The 17724-nt window shown below is 38.5% G+C and overlaps 1 protein-coding gene across 2 annotated transcripts in view; it reads left to right on the top strand.

Moving 5' to 3' along the window:
- The window catches only part of LOC134347086 (ephrin type-A receptor 5-like), a 328980-nt gene that overhangs the window by 153284 nt on the left and 157972 nt on the right, over nt 1-17724 (top strand). For both annotated transcript variants that reach the window (XM_063049198.1, XM_063049199.1), the window contains exon 4: nt 16962-17117. In XM_063049198.1, coding sequence (XP_062905268.1) covers nt 16962-17117 — 156 coding nt within the window. The remainder of the gene's footprint in view (nt 1-16961; nt 17118-17724) is intronic.

The following is a 17724-nucleotide window of genomic DNA, read 5'->3' as shown; positions in this document are numbered from 1 at the left end:
CTTAGTGCATGACGTGTGCCTCATCAACTCCAAGAGGCTACTAGCTTTCAGCTCAGGGCTCCCATAATTAATGATATTCACTATTATAATTAGATCCCAGCAGACAGGAAGTACAGAGCCATTAGTTATCTGCAAGTGTTTTCATAATCATTTCTTCTGTCCACTCCTTTAGTGTTCAAAATAAAAAAAAGAAATATAGAAATCAGCACCTTAAAGCATTGAAGATCATCATCCAAACAATTTTCTATTGCAGCCAAATTAAGGAAGTAATGTAATTAATTCCATTCGGCTCTACATTCCCTCCTCTCCTCTAGCTTGTTCCTGAAGCTGAAAAGTATTCAAATTGTTAACTCAGTTTTTGTTATCTGTGAGGGATGTTCATGGACTTCCTGCAGATAACCACTAAGGTCCTCTTCTTTGTACCCAAGTAACTGTAAAGATACGCTACAATGTTCTAAAAGCATTAGCACGCATAAATGTATTATTTAATAAATGTATTAAAGAATTAACTACCCAAAAGTAAATGACTTTAGCTGACAAATATTTTCTTTGAAGCTTACAGGCAGCTGTGATCAGAAGCTAAGTAATTTTTTTTGAGATTTGGGTTTTAGGAATTCTGCTGTGCGATGAATGTTTTGTATGTATGGCTGGAATATGCTGCCTGCAGTGAACTACTCAAACTTGCCAGTGACTTTACATCATAAGTGGACACATATAGATCTGTTGGCATCGAAAAAGTAGTTCATCATTACTACTGAAGCTCTGCAAGGAGACAGGCCCTATTGTTTCAAGATAAAGCCTCTTGCAGGGTAGATTGGGGAGGGTACAGGGGGTCAAGTTGGTGAGACATATTGTGGCAGGGCAAATCATTTCATAACTGTCTGTGTGAAAATTTCATCCTCAGACCTCCTCTATTAATCTTCACCCTAAATCTATCTACTCTAGCTTTTGGAACTTCTATAGTAGGGAGAAGTGTCCAACATCTACAATGTGAATGCTTTCCGTAACTTGCACACTTCAATCATATCCCCTTTCAACATACTCTGTTCTAAGGATAATAAACCCAGTCTATCCATTTTCTCCGAATAACTAAATGTGATATTCCAGGCTACATCCTGATTAACATCTTCTGTACTATCTCCAACACAATCAGATCCTTCAAATAATGTGGTTTCCAGATCTGCACACACCAATCCAGCTGAGGTATAAGCAATGTGTTATAAAACTATCATAACCTTCCTGCTCATATTTTCTGTGTCCCAACTAATAAAGGCTAGTCTCACATATGCCTTCATTACTACCTTACCTATGACTGCTACCTTCAGGGAACTTTGGACCTGTATATCAAGGTCCTTCCATTACTTAATACTACCTGTTACTGCAGATTCATACTGTATGCCTGGCTGTTATTAGTGCTTCCAATGTGTATAATCTCACACATATTGGGATCATATGACATTATACTACCCAATTTCTCTGTAAATGAGGTTAGACTCACTGGTCTGTAATTATCTGGCTAACCTCAATGGCCTTTCTTGCATAAAAACACTACATTTGCTTCCTCCAGTTATCTGGCTCCTTATCTATGGGCACCGAAATTTTAAGTATTGTTGTTAAGACCCCAACAGACTCTTCCCTAGCCTCCTCTATCAGCCTGGAAAACTTCTTATCAACCGCTCGGAGTGTATCTACCTTCACTTCTGCTATCACTCCTACTAGTCATTCCTTTTTAATGTTGGTATGTTCTAGAATTTTCCCATCATCTCTTCCACCCTTCCACAGCCGTTCTTAAATTCTGCAGCTAAAATGTTTCTCTCTTTGCTGATACAAATGAGAAGTATTATTTTATTTATTTAGAGATGCTTCACACACTGATTGCAATTTAGTCCCTCATGTATCTTGTTCTTGGCACGGTTACCCTCTTGCTCTGAATATATATAAAAGCTTTGGGATTTTCCTTAGTCCTGCTTGACAGTGATATTTTATACCTCCTCTCTGTCCACTTGTCCACGTAATCTCTCTTCTTTTTAATGTGCTCACTCTTTTGTTTACCTCTGAAAGCCTCCCCCCCATAACCCACATCCATGTTTAGTGTACTAAATCTATTATTTACTTGCTTTTTTTTATTTTTCCATCCTCTGACATTCCGGGCTCCTCAGATGTGCTCAGTTTCTTCAACCCTCACAGGAATACATCACCCAAAACTCCCACTATTTCACATCTAAATCCTTCCTAATTACCAGATGTAGACTTACCTGCAGATAACTGCTCCCAGCTCACACTCACCAGAACCCGTCTTATGATATTGAAATTGATCTTCTTCCAATTCTTAATCTTCAAATCATCCTTATCACTTTCAGTAATAACCTTCAGATTCACAAAGTTCACTATCTCCGAAATGCTTTCCCAGACATTTTAACCACTTCCCTAGTGACATTCCCTACAATTAGGTCTAGTTATGTCCTCCCTCTAAGAGACTGACTCAGAAGCTCACCTGAATATTCTTTAAAAATTCCTTCCTCTCTGAACCTCACAAGCTTAAGTGATCCCATCTCATATGAGGGAATTAAATTCTCCTCCTCTTATAACCCTATTACTCTTTCATCTGTTTGTGATTTGTCTAAATGTCTTCTGTTACCTTTCGGGAGGCCTATAGTATATACTTAATGAAGTTATTGTCCCCTTTTTTGTTCCTAAGCTCTACCCACATAACCACAATGGAATAACTTTCTCTGATACCCTCCCTCATTAATACAGCAGTGAATTCCTTAAACAATACTGCATCCTCTCTCCTCTTTTACTTTTTTCTCGGTTGTGTCCGAAAATTCTATGTCCCAGAATGCTGAGTCACCCTTCCAGCCCTCCCTTCAGCTTAGCTGGATGTCAAACCTAAAGAATACTCAAAATATTAATTCAATAAAAAGTAAATTGAGCATTGCTGCAATTCAACTTTCTGTTTAATAAAATGAATGAACCTACTGTTCAGGTGCCAGATTAAACCTGGCACAAGTTCAGCTGGCATACTGCACAGTGCAAGTGCCCATAGGTTTGTGTTCTGCTGAGGAATAAATGTATTGTTGAAGAACAATTAGGAAACCATTGGGGTAGAACAGATACCAGATTTGGGTCTTCAGTAGCTGGTAGGGAATTCTGAACCATGCAACACTTACTAGTGGCTTTTGGTGACTGGCTCCAGTCCTCTCATTTATAAGATCTGGGATAAAGGTCCTTAACTGCCCTCATTATTCTAGACCATCATAAATAGCAACCTAATTTTAAAATTCATTTACAAGTAATTAATGCAGTGATGTTAGTCAGTTGAACTTCATTGCAACAGCTCTACATCAGGCTTCTAGTAGAGAAACAGACCATTTCACTCAACTGAACTTTGTTGCTGGTTAACCCTATAGCAGCGTTCCTCCACCTCATTACTTTCCCTTCCTTTCTAATTCATGTCCTTACTCAACGTCATCAAATGTTTCCGTGCAACTGGTTTGATCAGTATAAAAAGGTCTTGTCTCATCTCCCGCTCCCAAACGTTAATGACGACTAAGCACTTTTTATGAAGACCTTTTCCCTTTGAAATGAGGATAATCTTTTCATCAGTTTTGCATGGCCTGTTTCTTGAAGATTTGTGCCTTCAGTGAGATGGAACCATCCTATTCTGCTGCCAGCTGATGTCAATTAATGGGAAAGAGTGAATGCTTGCTCTTTATAATAATGCTTCACCAGCTAATTCCTGTCAATTATTAAAGTTCAAAAGTATAACATATTTTGATCACCCCAAGGCTGTGTAGCACACGAGTTTACTGAAGCAAATACTGGAATGAATAGCAAGGATGTAACTTAGTGGAAGGGTTCTGGTTTCACAGGGCTCAGGAAGCTAATGAACACTGGCCCCAGGTTGGGAGGAGGTTTCTGAGAGATGATGGAGGGTCTTGGCCTGAAGCACCGACTCTTTATTCCTCTCCTTGGTTACTACCTGACCTGCTGAGCCCCTACAGCATTTTGTGTGTTCTGAGACATGAGACAGAATTGAAGATGAACTCTTCCTGAGCTGAAGTATTGGCTACTGGATTGAATGACCTTGTTGACCCATGGCTTAAGACCTACGAAAATTGGAATAGATTTCTTTATCTCACTGACCCAGAAGTCTTCATTAGGGTGATAATGATGTTACATTATGGCTACAGTATGTGAGGTTTTTAAATCAAGAAACCTGAAACAAGACAAGGGAATATAGAAATTAAAAGAACTGTGGAAGGAGGCAATGCCATGTCGTAACTCTAGGCAGAACTGTTAATTAGCCATGCTCTCCATTAGCCCAGGGTTCTGTTAAAACCTCAGATGGCCCATGTGCTATGAAGACAGTGTGATGAGGCATGAGACATAGAGAGTGCATGAAATTCAGTGATCCAAGGATTTGATTAAAATAATCTTTCAATGGCGTGAGTTCCTCTTACAGATAACACTAAATCACAATAAATATTACCGAACCTTAAGGGGCAATCATTCAGAAACGTTGATTGACTTCTTCCCTTGTCCCAGAAAAGAAATTATATGTGCTAAGATGCACGCAAAAGATACATTGCTGCATTTACTGAACTCACTGTAGATAGGATGGCTTTTCATACATTCCAAATAATTTCTATTGTCTTTGGGATGTTTTGTGCCATTGTGCCATTGAACATATCAAACAACTAGATTCCTAGGAAGTTTGGAAGGATTAGGGTCCAGAATATTGGTTCCAATAACCTTGATGCATAACTTTAGGTGCATAAATTTTAAACATTAAACTACTATTTGAGTAAAAATTAATAATAAGTGAATGGTTTTATTGGCATATGCTTATTTACTAATTTCCTCATTCCATTATGTTCTGATCCCGACCCAATCCACACAGGTTTAATGTGGTTACAGGTATTTTTAATTGTATTAGTAAAATGAGCTTATGAAAATTAAAATGATGAAAGATTTCATGTTCTCAGTATTTTATCATTACAAGATTTAGTAATCAGTGGCAGAATTTCTAATATAACATTGTCAGCCTAATGATTCATCAATTAACAATATGATTATGTTGTGTAAGTGTGCCTAGAGATTAGAAAGTGTAGTACCCTCTTGTCAAATACTACACAATTCAATTTATTTAAAAAATACATCATGAAATAAAATCACAGACTTACAGCACGGATCGTAAACTCAGCAGTTGGGCTCCCCTGTTCCTTTGTGCCTTTGCCTGGAAAACCATCCAGACATGTGCATTGCACACTGGCCAACTCTCTGGTTTTATAATGGTGTTAAAGGCACCCCGGCTCTCCTGCAGAAATAAGCCTGCTTTAGGCAACTTAATGAGGACCCTTGAGTAGCTCTTGGCCTGATTTTGGTAAAACATGTCTGCCAGGTCCCTTTTATGCTATTCGCCTACCAGATCTCCATCAAGTTTTCTTTCTCCCTCATTCCTTTACTGTTTGGATTGCCACCTTCTCCACACTGACCTAGTGTGGATTATACACCTTTTCATTTAATTTTACTATTTAGAAGAAACAGCTATAATTTTTTTCTGAATATTTTTGTTGCTGATCTTTCATTCCCCCCCTATTAACACATACTACCTTTTCTCAAACAGACACACTTGGAACTGACAGCTTGCTTCACTGTCTCTTCCATGCAGCACAATGACCCCAGTGACATTACCGGCACTGTGCTGCAGAGGGGCATGAAACTGAGGAGCTAAATGCGAGTTTCATACCGCTCCTAAGCTCTAAACAATTTGCAAGTGCCGAAACTTTGTCAAGAAATTCGTGGGCAAGTTAATAGGTCAGAAATTTGGCACCGGTTCTTCAATGTCCTCTGTATTACACAACTCTGGATGAATTAAGTGCTAACACATAAGAAGCTCTTTGCCTGCAGTTCTCTTCTGAACTGTCATCAAAAGGTGAGTACATTTTGGACCATTCACAGAGTAATAGAGTTATACTGCAGGCATTCAGGCCATCTGGCCTATCTCAGCAATATTGACCAAGTTGTCTCTTCAAGCTAGTCCCATTCACCTGTGTTAAGCTCATAAGCCTTGAAATATTCCCTATTCATAAATCTCTCCAAATGTCTGTTAAACATCGTAATTGTAATTCATATCTGTAGGGTGCCTGCAAATACTTCGCAACCAAGCAACTGCTTCAACTGTATCGTCATTATCGCAGTAAATCTCTTGCTTCCAATTGTGTTAGAAAAATCACTGGGAAAACTCACTCAAGGCCTTCCTGTTGTATATCATTTATGTCCACCAAACAGGTAGATGGAGCCTGAGGTCTCAGCGAGGCAGGATTACCAGCAATAAGCTATGGGATTTAAATTCACAATTTAATAGTCTTGACACTACCATAGCCAGAGACTAGAATCAGCTCACACTTCATGGTACAAGAACCTAACATATGGTGGTCCATCTGTGCACAGCTGGAAGCAGTTGCTCCAGTGGTGTCCTGCACCAAAGAGCCTCATTAGAATCAGCGTTCCTTCAGCAATGCTAGATGCAGCAAAGTACCTGTTCACAGCTGAAGGTATCTGAATGAGGGACATCCTCCAGAACAATAGATTTGTAAACAAATGCAGAGCAAGCGTAATCATTGGAGAAAAGGTAAAAGGACTTGCAGAGCAGCATGTAGAAGTAGAATATGCCATTAAGTTAATCATAATTTTCATTTTCATGGATCATCTGTTAATCCTCGTGGGTTCTTTGTGCTATTAGTGACAAGAACAATTATTTTTAAAAATGTACATGATATTGAAATGCTGCAACACTGCGAAACTTTTTGTAAGAGGATTATATTTACGATATTAAGTGCGACCAACAGCAAATTGTTATCATCTGAAATTAGTATTTCATAGAAGTATTTATTTTACCTACGGCTTGAATGTAAGGCTGTGATCTTTCCAGATACTTGTTTAGATATCATCTTCAGAATATTATAAATCAGATTAAGTTCTTCCAAACTGAAAGTCTATTTTCTTACTGAGCTTGAACTTACATCATCAAACAGCTGGTGTGTACGGACAGGCTGTTGGTGCCTCTATCCATAAAAGACCAATATAGATAAAATACCTTTAACATGTTGTAGCAGATTTACAAAAGTAGGATATGCAGTTGGCGAGTTTTCTATGCTTGATATGGTGATGTGAAATTGGCATGGTTTCTTACTATATCCTCATTGGATTGGTTTCAAAGTTCTGTGTTAGAATTGCCAAAATATAGTTCTGGAGAAGCTTGAAAGGGTGGTACGATATTGTCCCTGCTCAGCCTAAGGCTTTCAATTCCCTTTCTTGTATCTTCACACAGCAAGTTCAAAATCACTTAGGTCTTTACTTTCTCATCCTAAATGCACGTATAATTTTAATGAGTATTTAACACAGTCATTGTTAAAATAAAGATGGCGGCACAGTAGCATAGTGGCTAGCACATTGCTTTACAGTACCAGCAAACTGGGTTCAATTCCCGCCAGTGCCTGTAAGGAGTTTGTACGTTCTCCCCGTGAATACATGCGTTTCCACTGGGGTAGAACAGACATCAGATTGACATACCGGCTGATAGGTTAATTGATCATTGTAAGTCGTCCCACGACTCGGCTAGGATTAAATTGAGGGATTGCTGGGTGGCGCGGCTTGAAGGAACGGAAGGGCCTACTCTGTGCTGTACATCAGTACATATAAAATAAATATATGTAGATAATTTAGCGTCTTACCTCTTTATCTGTTAGGATTCTCATTCAAACCCGTTGTATCCCAATACTCTTTCACATCCAGCACAAATAATACCATTTTGTTTCTTGCTGTTAAATACTGCAGCCCACTGAACTTTTCACGAAGAAATTGCATGGGCCTGTATTGCTGTGTGAACCACAGCACAGGTTGGTCCCAAAAGTGATCCAATCATGCATCCCTTCTACTGCTGTTTGGTAAAGTTTATACTTCCCATGCCAGTTCTTGAAATACAATTACAGAGCCATGGAATCATACAGCTTGGAAACAAGTTGTTTTGCTCAGTGAGTTGCTTCACCTATACAGCATCTATTTGAGCTCATACTATGTTAATGGAAAATTTTATTCCCCACGCATTCCCATTAACTCACCCCCACTCCCCAGACTCAACCACACACTTGCACACTCAGCAATTTACAGATTCACATACTGTATCCGGGTGGTGGTGTGGAGATACTTCTCTAACAAAGGAGGTGTAAGGCACTCTTTCCCTCCTCTAGATTGCAGGTCAGCCTTGAGTAAGCTGTAGTTTAACCCCGCCCCCACCTGATCAAGGTCACATGAAGCTATAGGAGCAGGTTGGCTGGTTGTATAAGCAGCTGGTGCATATCACAGTTCCTGGTTATGTGACCACTGATGCCAGGCGGACAATCCCTGAAGATTATTGATAATCACCCGTTTTGTAAAGACACTGCCCAGAAGAAGGCAATGGCACACCACTTCTGCAGGAAAATTTGTCGAGAATATTCATGGTCATGAGACCATGATCGCCCACATCATACGACAAGGCACATGATGATGATGAGGATTAACATATCAGTCCTTCCGTGGGAGGAAACTGGAGCACCCAGAGGATACTCAAGTTGTCACAGTGAGAACATCCAAGCTCCACCAGTGATTCCACTGTGTTGTTGTCAGTTAAACATGCGCATAAGTGAATGCAAATGAGCCTAAGTAATCATGACCAAGGAAGACAGCCAATTATTGTTCCAAACCCACCACCTCCACAACCCAATATAATTTTATATTTCCCTAAAGTACAGGGTTTGAAATCAATTTTGCCATCATTCTAGAGCATTAGATAGATTTGATGTGACAGAAACTGGTGCCAAGAAATTAAATGCAAGGCAAATAAAAGGAGGGAAATTTCACTTTTTAATGAAAAATTGCAATAAAATGCTGATGATAATTCTTGTTTATCAGCCTGTAAATCTGGATTGAATTTAAGAGAGCCTTCGACCAATTAGAACTGAAGTGATATCAAAGTTAACTCTCCATAGGTTAGACATTTTTTAATGGGTGTATTTGCGTCGTAATGAGTGATTAACAGATGATTATAAAATAATTGCTGAGAATTTAGAGTGCTGTATCCACATGAGCATCTTGTTACATCTGAACATCCCCAATATGCACCCCAATTACACGCAGCTCTGCTGAGAAACAGCAATTTGTAACTGCATTGGATATGAATCAGCAGGTGGTATTAGTGAATGTAATGGACCTTTGCTTATTGTGATGTCTATATTCCCAATAGGAGTTGGATACAAGGTAATTTTGTTTACAGATATTAAATCTGAGTCAGGAGATCATTTGATTGGTTTGCAGGTAAAATTGGGCTCCTTTCCAGGGCTGTCTTTGCTTCTCCTCTAATTAGAAGTCTAAGTTTTAACATTCCATTAGCGAGTCAGGAACTATTACTCTCTACCTCACGAGAGACATCCTTCACGGCAGCATAGTGGTTAGTGGCACGCAAATTACAGTTTGGGGCATCGGTAGTTTGAGTTCAATCTCGGTGTCCTCTGTACGGAGTTTGCACGTCCTCCCCTGTGGAATGCATGGGTCTCCTCTGGCTTCCTCCCACAGTCCAAAGACCTATCGGTCAGTAGGTTAATTAGCCATTGTAAAGTATCCTGTGATTAGGCTAAAATTAAATTGGGGGCTGCTGGCTGCGCAGCTTGAAGGTCTGGAAATGCCTATTTTGAGTATCTCTGAGTAGAGAATCTCTAAATAAATAAATAACTAAATAAATAGAAAACTGTGTAGCACTAATTCCTATTCTTTGTTTGGTTATAGCATTCAATCAAATTACACAGCAGTTTAGTTCAAGCCATGCTTTAAGTCATAAGTAAAATGTTTCTTTCACAAAGTTGTACTGCAGCTGAATATTTTGTGATAAGAAAACAAAATGGGAGGTTACCTAGCAATAAATTTCCTTCCTCTCACTAGAGTGTCACTCATCAACTAAAATTATAAAAATAAACTAAAACTAAGTTTGCTTAAGCATTGCTGACTTGGGTTCATGTGCAAATAAGTAAGGGCAAGAGGAGGCCATGTAGCCCTTTTACCCCTGCTAGTTATCAAATTCATGCCTGATTCTTTTACTGCAATGCTCTTTTCTTCCACGAACCATTATCCCATGATCCCATGAACAGTAGAGTGCTATTGATTTTTATCTCAAATTAACTCACTGATGGAACCTTCACTTTCATTCTGGGGTTGAGAATTCCAAAAGTTTCATTGACCTTTATGCGAAGAAATCTTCCAGCATCTCAGTTCTAAATGACCTACCTTTATTCAGAAAGTGTGGATCCCAGTTCTACATTCCTGAACCAGGAGAAACATCTTGTCTACAACAAGATCTCCTCTTGTTATTCTGAGCTCCAGAAAACACAGGTCTAATCTACTCAAACTATTTTCATTTGCAAGCCCACCATTCCTGGAAACAATCTGATGCAGAGGGGATTTACAAGGATGTTGCCTGGATTGGAGGGCATGCCTTATGAGAATAGGTTGAGTGAACTCGGCCTTTTCTCCTTGGAGCGATGGAGGATGAAAGGTGACTTGATAGAGGTGTATAAGATGATGAGAGGCATTGATCGTGTGGATAGTCAGAGGCTTTTTCCCAGAGCTGAAATGGTTGCCACAGGAGGACACAAGTTTAAGGTGCTGGGGAGTAGGTACAGAGGAGATGTCAGGGGCAAGTTTTTTACTCAGAGAGAGGTGAATGCATGGAATGGGCTGCCAGCAATGGTGGTGGAGGCGGATACGATAGGGTGTTTTGGATAGAGGGTAGATATTATTATTCCATGTAATCAAGTTTGAAAATTGAATAAAAATATTATTAAAAAAAGAGACTTTTGGTTAGGAACATGGAGCTTAGAAAAATAGAGGGCTATAGGTAAGCCTTGTAATTTCTAAGGTAGGGACATGTTCGGCACAACTTTGTGGGCCGAAGGGCCTGTATTGTGCTGTAGGTTTTCTATGTTTCTATGAATCTTTGTTGCCCTTACTTCGTAGCATATATATGTTTAGTCAGATAAGGAGATTGAAGTGTTCATAATACGCCTGGTGCTGTTTCACAAAGGACCTACAGATGGGTCAAATTCTCACATTATTGAGCTGCCAAACCCGAAACCTCTTCCCATTTCTTATTCTTGGGGAAAACAAAAAACATGATGGCAATTCAACAGATATAGTTAAATAATATTCATCAAGTAGAATAACCCAGCCCATTCTATCTCATTTTATAACTACAGTCCTCTATTCCTGGTGAATCTCTTTAACACTGCACTTCTACCACATCCTTCCTGTAGTGTGATGACCAGAACTGTCTTGTGGGTGAACCTACACAAGTGGTTACCATTTAAATACCATTTTACGCAGAGATGCGGTGCATTTGTGCAACTAGGGTCATGTATCTTCAGAGCTCTCTCTCTCGAAGAGATGTGGAAGAGAGAGTTAAGTATTATAAACAAGAAATAAATAGATTCTTGATAAGTGAGGGGTGAGTGATTGCTTCTGTAAATAGTCAAGAATGTGTTCTTGAGGTGACAAGACAGCTATGTCCTTGTTAAATAGTAGGGAGGCTGGAGTAGCAAATTATATATTTGTATATCATGTACTACCCAAGAATATCATTGGTAGTCATTAAATTGTTGAAAATCTCAAATCAATAATTCAGAATGTTATTCATTTGGGCAAAAATATTGATTCCAGGCTGCTGCACTTAGCTTTAATAATATCACAAGTGAAGCTGGAATATTCTCTCAACCATGTTCACTTCACTGATCATGTGTAATATTTCCTAATTTTAACTCTGCCTGATCGTTTAATCTATTGAGGGAAATTGTGTCTATTTATTCCAGGGAACCAGATTATTGGAGCCTAACTACAAGCTTGCATTGAAGGTGATAAGCCTGTCAGCATATTAACGATTAGCTGTGTCCCTTTCACAGTCTTCAGTTCTATGGATTTTTACAATAAAACTTCACCCTGATTCCCTTCTTTGACATTTTGCACGTTGTTCAGAATATTTTAAATGCTGCCTCATCAGATGACCTCTCCCGGGCTAGAATGGTTTGCTTGAACTTTAGACAAATGACCTGAAGATAAATCCTAGCATTTTATTAGCTTTACTATGAACAGCTTTGTATTGATTGATGGCTTTCTCAGAATAATCAATATTCATGTTTAGCTCCTTTTCTATCCCTCCCCTTCCAAAAGAACAGAGCCCGACAATCTGCACACCTTCTATTTCAGGCCATGATATGAATTACCTTGACTTAATATATCTATATTAAAATCTGTCTGGTTTATTCTAAAGAGCATGTTGAAACTATTTATTGATCACACATCTTTTGTCACTTTGCCATGTAACTTTGCATAATAATCAAGGTTTGACACACTTATCATTGCTGAGACTCCATAGTAGATAGTAAAATTACTTTACTCTGCTTTCCTATAGTTGCAAGGTTGCCAGGAGAATTCTGCATAAAATATACAGCCCAAGGTTTAAACTTAATTTTCTAATTTAGAGGAATTTATAGTCAAATGCTGTAAAAATTCCTTTCACATTTTTTTGCAGCTTGGCAGAAAATAGTTATTTGCTGATCGAAAAGTTTTAGTGAGAGGTCAGTAATCAAATCCACATACCGATTATCGTCTCCAGAGGAAAATATCTCTTCTTTGTGATTTTAACGTGTTATTGCACAACATACAGCATGTTATTGTCTTCCAACAGCCACTGTCTCTAGACAGTTTTGTATCATTATCTTTACACCTTTATTTTGCAATCTGCTGCACATTAGTTTTCTACCACAGAACTGCGTGGAGAATTTTATAAAATTACATTAGGATCAAGTAAATTGCGATCATTCATTATCTGTAGATTTACTTATCTCTCCTTAAAAAGAAAATCAATACATTTCGTGATTTCTTTGATTCATGCTGACAAATCTTTGTTGACCTGTGCTGTTTAAAAATATTTTTTTCCAATGCTATCAAACATTTTCTCCACATTAATGTTCCGCCAATATTTGGGTTCTGACCTTGTTCCACTTAGTCTACTGAGATAAACATTTCCTATTGTCTGCTGCTTACACGCTAAGGTTGGTGGAGTTCCTGCATCTATTTTCTCCTTAAAGTTTCTAGGATACATCTGGAGGGATATTTTTTGTTAGCTCTCAGCCAATTATCCATTGAGAACTTCCTTCAAGACCAAAACAATCTCCCAAACTGAGTGGCGAATTTAACCAGAACCATTACGAGGTGGAGTAACAAACAATCTGCTGAAGGAACTCAGCAACGTCAATATCATCTGTGGTGGGGATGGGAGGAGGGCAAACAACTGTTGACACTTTGGGTCAAAATCCTGCATCAAAACTTGCCTTCCCTTCACGTATGCTGCTTCAGTATCTGCAGTCTCTTGTGTCTTCTTTGCTGGGTCAATGCTTTAAATTACTAGATGGTCAGCTGTAGAATCTTAACCAGAACAACATGGCCAAAAACATTTCAATGAGCGTCATTAAACAACATGTGACTAAGTCTCAGGGAATAATGGAAGATGACTAAACATTGGGCAACAGAGGTACATCAGAGGAGGGTCCTGAAGGGAAGGAATGGAGATAAAGAAATAAAAAGGATTAGGCAGTAAATTCCAAACCTGGGTCTTTCATTGCTTTAAGGTGAGGAGCTAATTGATTGGAAATTGATTATAAGTGCAATATGGAACAACCTGATTCATCCAACTGGTCTGTGCCGGTGCTTATCCTGAATTCTAAGCATGGACCTTAGTCCTGTATCTTTTCATGTGCTTTTGACTTGGCTAAGTTTGTTGAAATGGGTCTGTCTCAGTCGCTAACTCTTGTGGTACCCTGCACAATATCACAAGCTTCTGGATATAAACATGCCCTCTTGTTTTCTCTTAAATCTTGGGTCAGAAATTTGTCCTTAGTGAGGAGTTAAATGTCAGATGTGATAGTGCATGAACACTGTGCTTCTGTAATTTAGTTCCATTAAAAATAGTGGCTTGAATTTCAAAGGCAGTATATGATGTGTGCATGCTAATACCTCACATAATTCGCCCAAGTGACAGTGAGCAAATGTCCACCTTTTAATTTATCTTTTATCCATGTTCTGTTTACATACATATCACCCAGTGGAGTTTGTCTACTTCAGAAAATGGATCGATTAGCATCTGTTTATAATGCTAATTGACCTTCAGATGCCATTTTACAAAAACTTTTAATGTTTATCACCAATTAATAAAAATCAATCAAAATAGTTAAATTGGATATCAAAGGGCTATAGGGAAGGAAGAGTTCATGTGAGAAAAGACTCAGCATTATTCCATTTCTTCATTAATATCTCAGAGCAACAAATTATGCTGAAAGTACATGACACAATGCCATTTTTCTGATGAGAATTGTCTGATCTGTACCTTGGAGACGATGTTTTTGTAAAAATTTAATTGAAACCTGTTATAAGTTTCCATGGTGTCATGAGCATTAAAAAGGTATTTGATTCCTGCATTACCTTAAGCCTGCAATCAAAGTTGCTCCTGTTTTTTTAGTGCCGTTAATTTTCACATAAGATAGGATATGATATCTTGGGAATTTCCAGGAAAATTCAGGGGTAAAACTTTGTGCATATGATATTCTTCTCAAACTAAATTGAGAATTATTTAGTCATTAATTATTTTCTGCATGATGTCTGTATTATCCTTTTGACAAGATTCTGTAGTTGTACAATATCGGCTTGCTTTACTTCAACCCATTGCACTTGTCGTAGCCTGCACATGAAACCATCTGATAAATGACCCAAATTGTGTTCAGGCCCAAGCAATGCCAAGGACTCTGACAGATTACCAGTGAATATGGAGCACTGCCAGGAATGTAGCATCAAATGAATGAGGTCTAATTAAATGACCTCAGGAATGAACCTAAATGGCTGAGCTATTTCTAATTTTGTAACTCATCAAAATACAATATCTCTTAAAGTGTTCACGCTACTGACATTGACTTTAATGTAGAGATTCATTTTCCCCCAGGATTGTAATTAAAAAATAATGAGCTTGCCAGACTATTCTTAGTCACAGGTTAGCTTTAAAGTAGTGTGGTTTAATTCACCACCATGGACACATCTTAAAATGAGGCAGGGGGCAGCAGATGGTTTTTCCTTTTACATATTTGCCAAAGAGCCTCCCGCTCAAAGGAAGCTGGCCTTCCCTTCAAACAGGTTAATATTGATCTGAATAGCTTTTGACTGTAGACCTTCAGGCAAAAGTGGATTTTGTAAGTATACTCAGGAGAGAGTTCACAGCAGAATTGTTCAAAATAAATTAGTTTAGTGCTGGTTGTATAAGAAAACCATTCTGGGTTAGTAAATGAAAAACTATACCACTCCACACTACAAAACTGATCACAGAGGTTTTGTTTTAATGGGTAAACAGCTCTTTCACATTGGCTTTGTTTCAGCACATAAAAACTCATGAAGGCAGGTGTTTGAAGGAATGGATTTAATTGACTGTTTTTATTTGACATTTACTTACTTTGTCCTCTCCCACCACATTTAAAATCATTTTCAGTGTAGACAGATCCAGGTGACACAGCAGTTAGCTACTCAGTGGCGGTGTATACCTTATACATGCTGTACGTTAGTGACCAACAAGAGAGAAAACAAATAAGGCTGAAAATAAATTGTGTAACATTTTGAGAAATTCTTCTTCCTTCTCAACAAATACATAGGCACCAAATTCTATCATTTACAGTGATGGATTTAAGCGAAAGAATGCATTCATTGTGGAAACAAATTTTTTGGCCAAACCTTCAGATAGGAAAGTCCCAAAGACATACTGAGTGACTGTCATCGCATGGCATTTGGCAATCCACCCCGTTGTTTGTACTAACTTACAGGTCTGTCGTGGTATTTTATATTTGCTTTGTGCAAACTCATATATTACTGTTAGACTGAATCAATGAAATACTCAGCAGTTAACAGCTCTCTCCATGTAAAGTTAAAGAAAGTTCTTTCCATGGGACCAATAAAGCTGATGATTGGAATGCTTGAGGTTGACCTCAGAAATTATCACCAGTTCTTGTTAAACAGTATGTAGAACCAGAAGTATGGATTGTACCTAAATAGCAAGAAATATTGATGCCTTTTTAAAAACAAAATAAGAAGTCTACAGGGAAAGAATGTCATAAGTACTTGTTCCCAGTGATGTTATTTTATTTAAATTTGTACTGAATTTGAATTAAAATGCTCTGTGGTAGAAATTAAATTGTTATAGTTCACACTTCTATTTGCGAAATGTTATATGTTCTTGAAATTAGTTTATTCTCAAATATAGACATCATAAAAATAAAAAAAGATAGCCACCACTTATTTATGTTAAAATCAAGATGTGCTCAAACACGTACAAATGCATTATTGGTGATTGCTAACCAGGGTCTGGTGTGAAATGGTACATGATTTTTGTTCATGATGAGCAGAACTTTGGATGATTTTGTTTTCAGAGGGTAAAAGCTTGCAGCAAACCAGGGTTCCACTCCAACAGAAGTAGCCAAGGAGTGAACTGAAGCCATGGCCAGAGCTGTGTAACATCATGCTGCAAAGAATTTTCTCGCACATTGTCAGTACCACTTACTTGCTTTGTACATAGAATTAAATATTCACATGACTATGAAGGAGCTTTTGAAAATAATTTCTTCCTTTTCTTGAAAGACATACCACACATTTCAGAAATAAGATGGTTTTAAGTACAGGCACCATGTTGTAAACTGACAGTAAAAATGCAGAAACAGTCTGAACACTAGGCAGAGAAGTGGTTCAAAGTTCAAAGTGAATTTAATATCGAAGTATTTGTTGTTTTAGCTAAGAATGTGGTGCAGTTCATTGAAATCTTGTCTTTTGTTTACTTTCTGCAGTTTGTCAACCAGGATTCTTTAAAGCCTCACCATATAGTCCATATTGCAGCAAGTGTCCTCCCTACAGTTATACGTATGATCGGGGATCGATTCTGTGTCATTGCATGGAAAACTACTTCAGAAGAGACAATGACCCACCTTCAATGGCCTGCACAAGTAAGAAAACACTGCTTTTTGTAAAGTTATTTCTATAGTTACATACATCAAAGTTGCTGGTGAACGCAGCAGGCCAGGCAGCATCTATAGATGCTGCCTGGCCTGCTGCGTTCACCAGCAACTTTGATGTATGTTGCTTGAATTTCCAGCATCTGCAGAATTCCTGTTGTTTGCGTTTAAATTCTATAGTTACAGTTTACTTTACAGCTTAGAATGAAGAAAGTTGAACAAAGTGCTGGGTGCAGGTTGCTGTCCGTGGGTCCCAAACTGTTGCCATTTAGTTGAAGATAACTTCAGACTGACACGGTGATCAGCTACTGCATAGACCTGAAACAGTGGCAGCTGGGCACCAGTCTTTCCTCCACCAGATTTCAAGGCCATTTGGTGCTTGTGTCTATGAGAGAGGCAGTGGGTGTGTGGAGTGAGATCCTGCAATTCCCTGTTGGGTTTACAATGCTCTCACTGCTGTCCTGGGGACTCAGAGTGCCTCCATCATTTATCCTACAGTCAGTAGGCCCAGGTTGCTGTCACTGGTCACAAAGACTGGTGGAGTTACTGAGAGTACTTTTGGGCTACATGGTGATATTGACTTGTTAGTGAAGTCAGC

The sequence above is a fragment of the Mobula hypostoma genome, chromosome 5 (assembly GCF_963921235.1).
Source record: "Mobula hypostoma chromosome 5, sMobHyp1.1, whole genome shotgun sequence".
NCBI classification, from domain to species: Eukaryota; Metazoa; Chordata; class Chondrichthyes; order Myliobatiformes; family Myliobatidae; genus Mobula; species Mobula hypostoma.
Note: the sequence above shows the minus strand (reverse complement) of the source record. Positions and strands in the feature narration are given on the sequence as shown.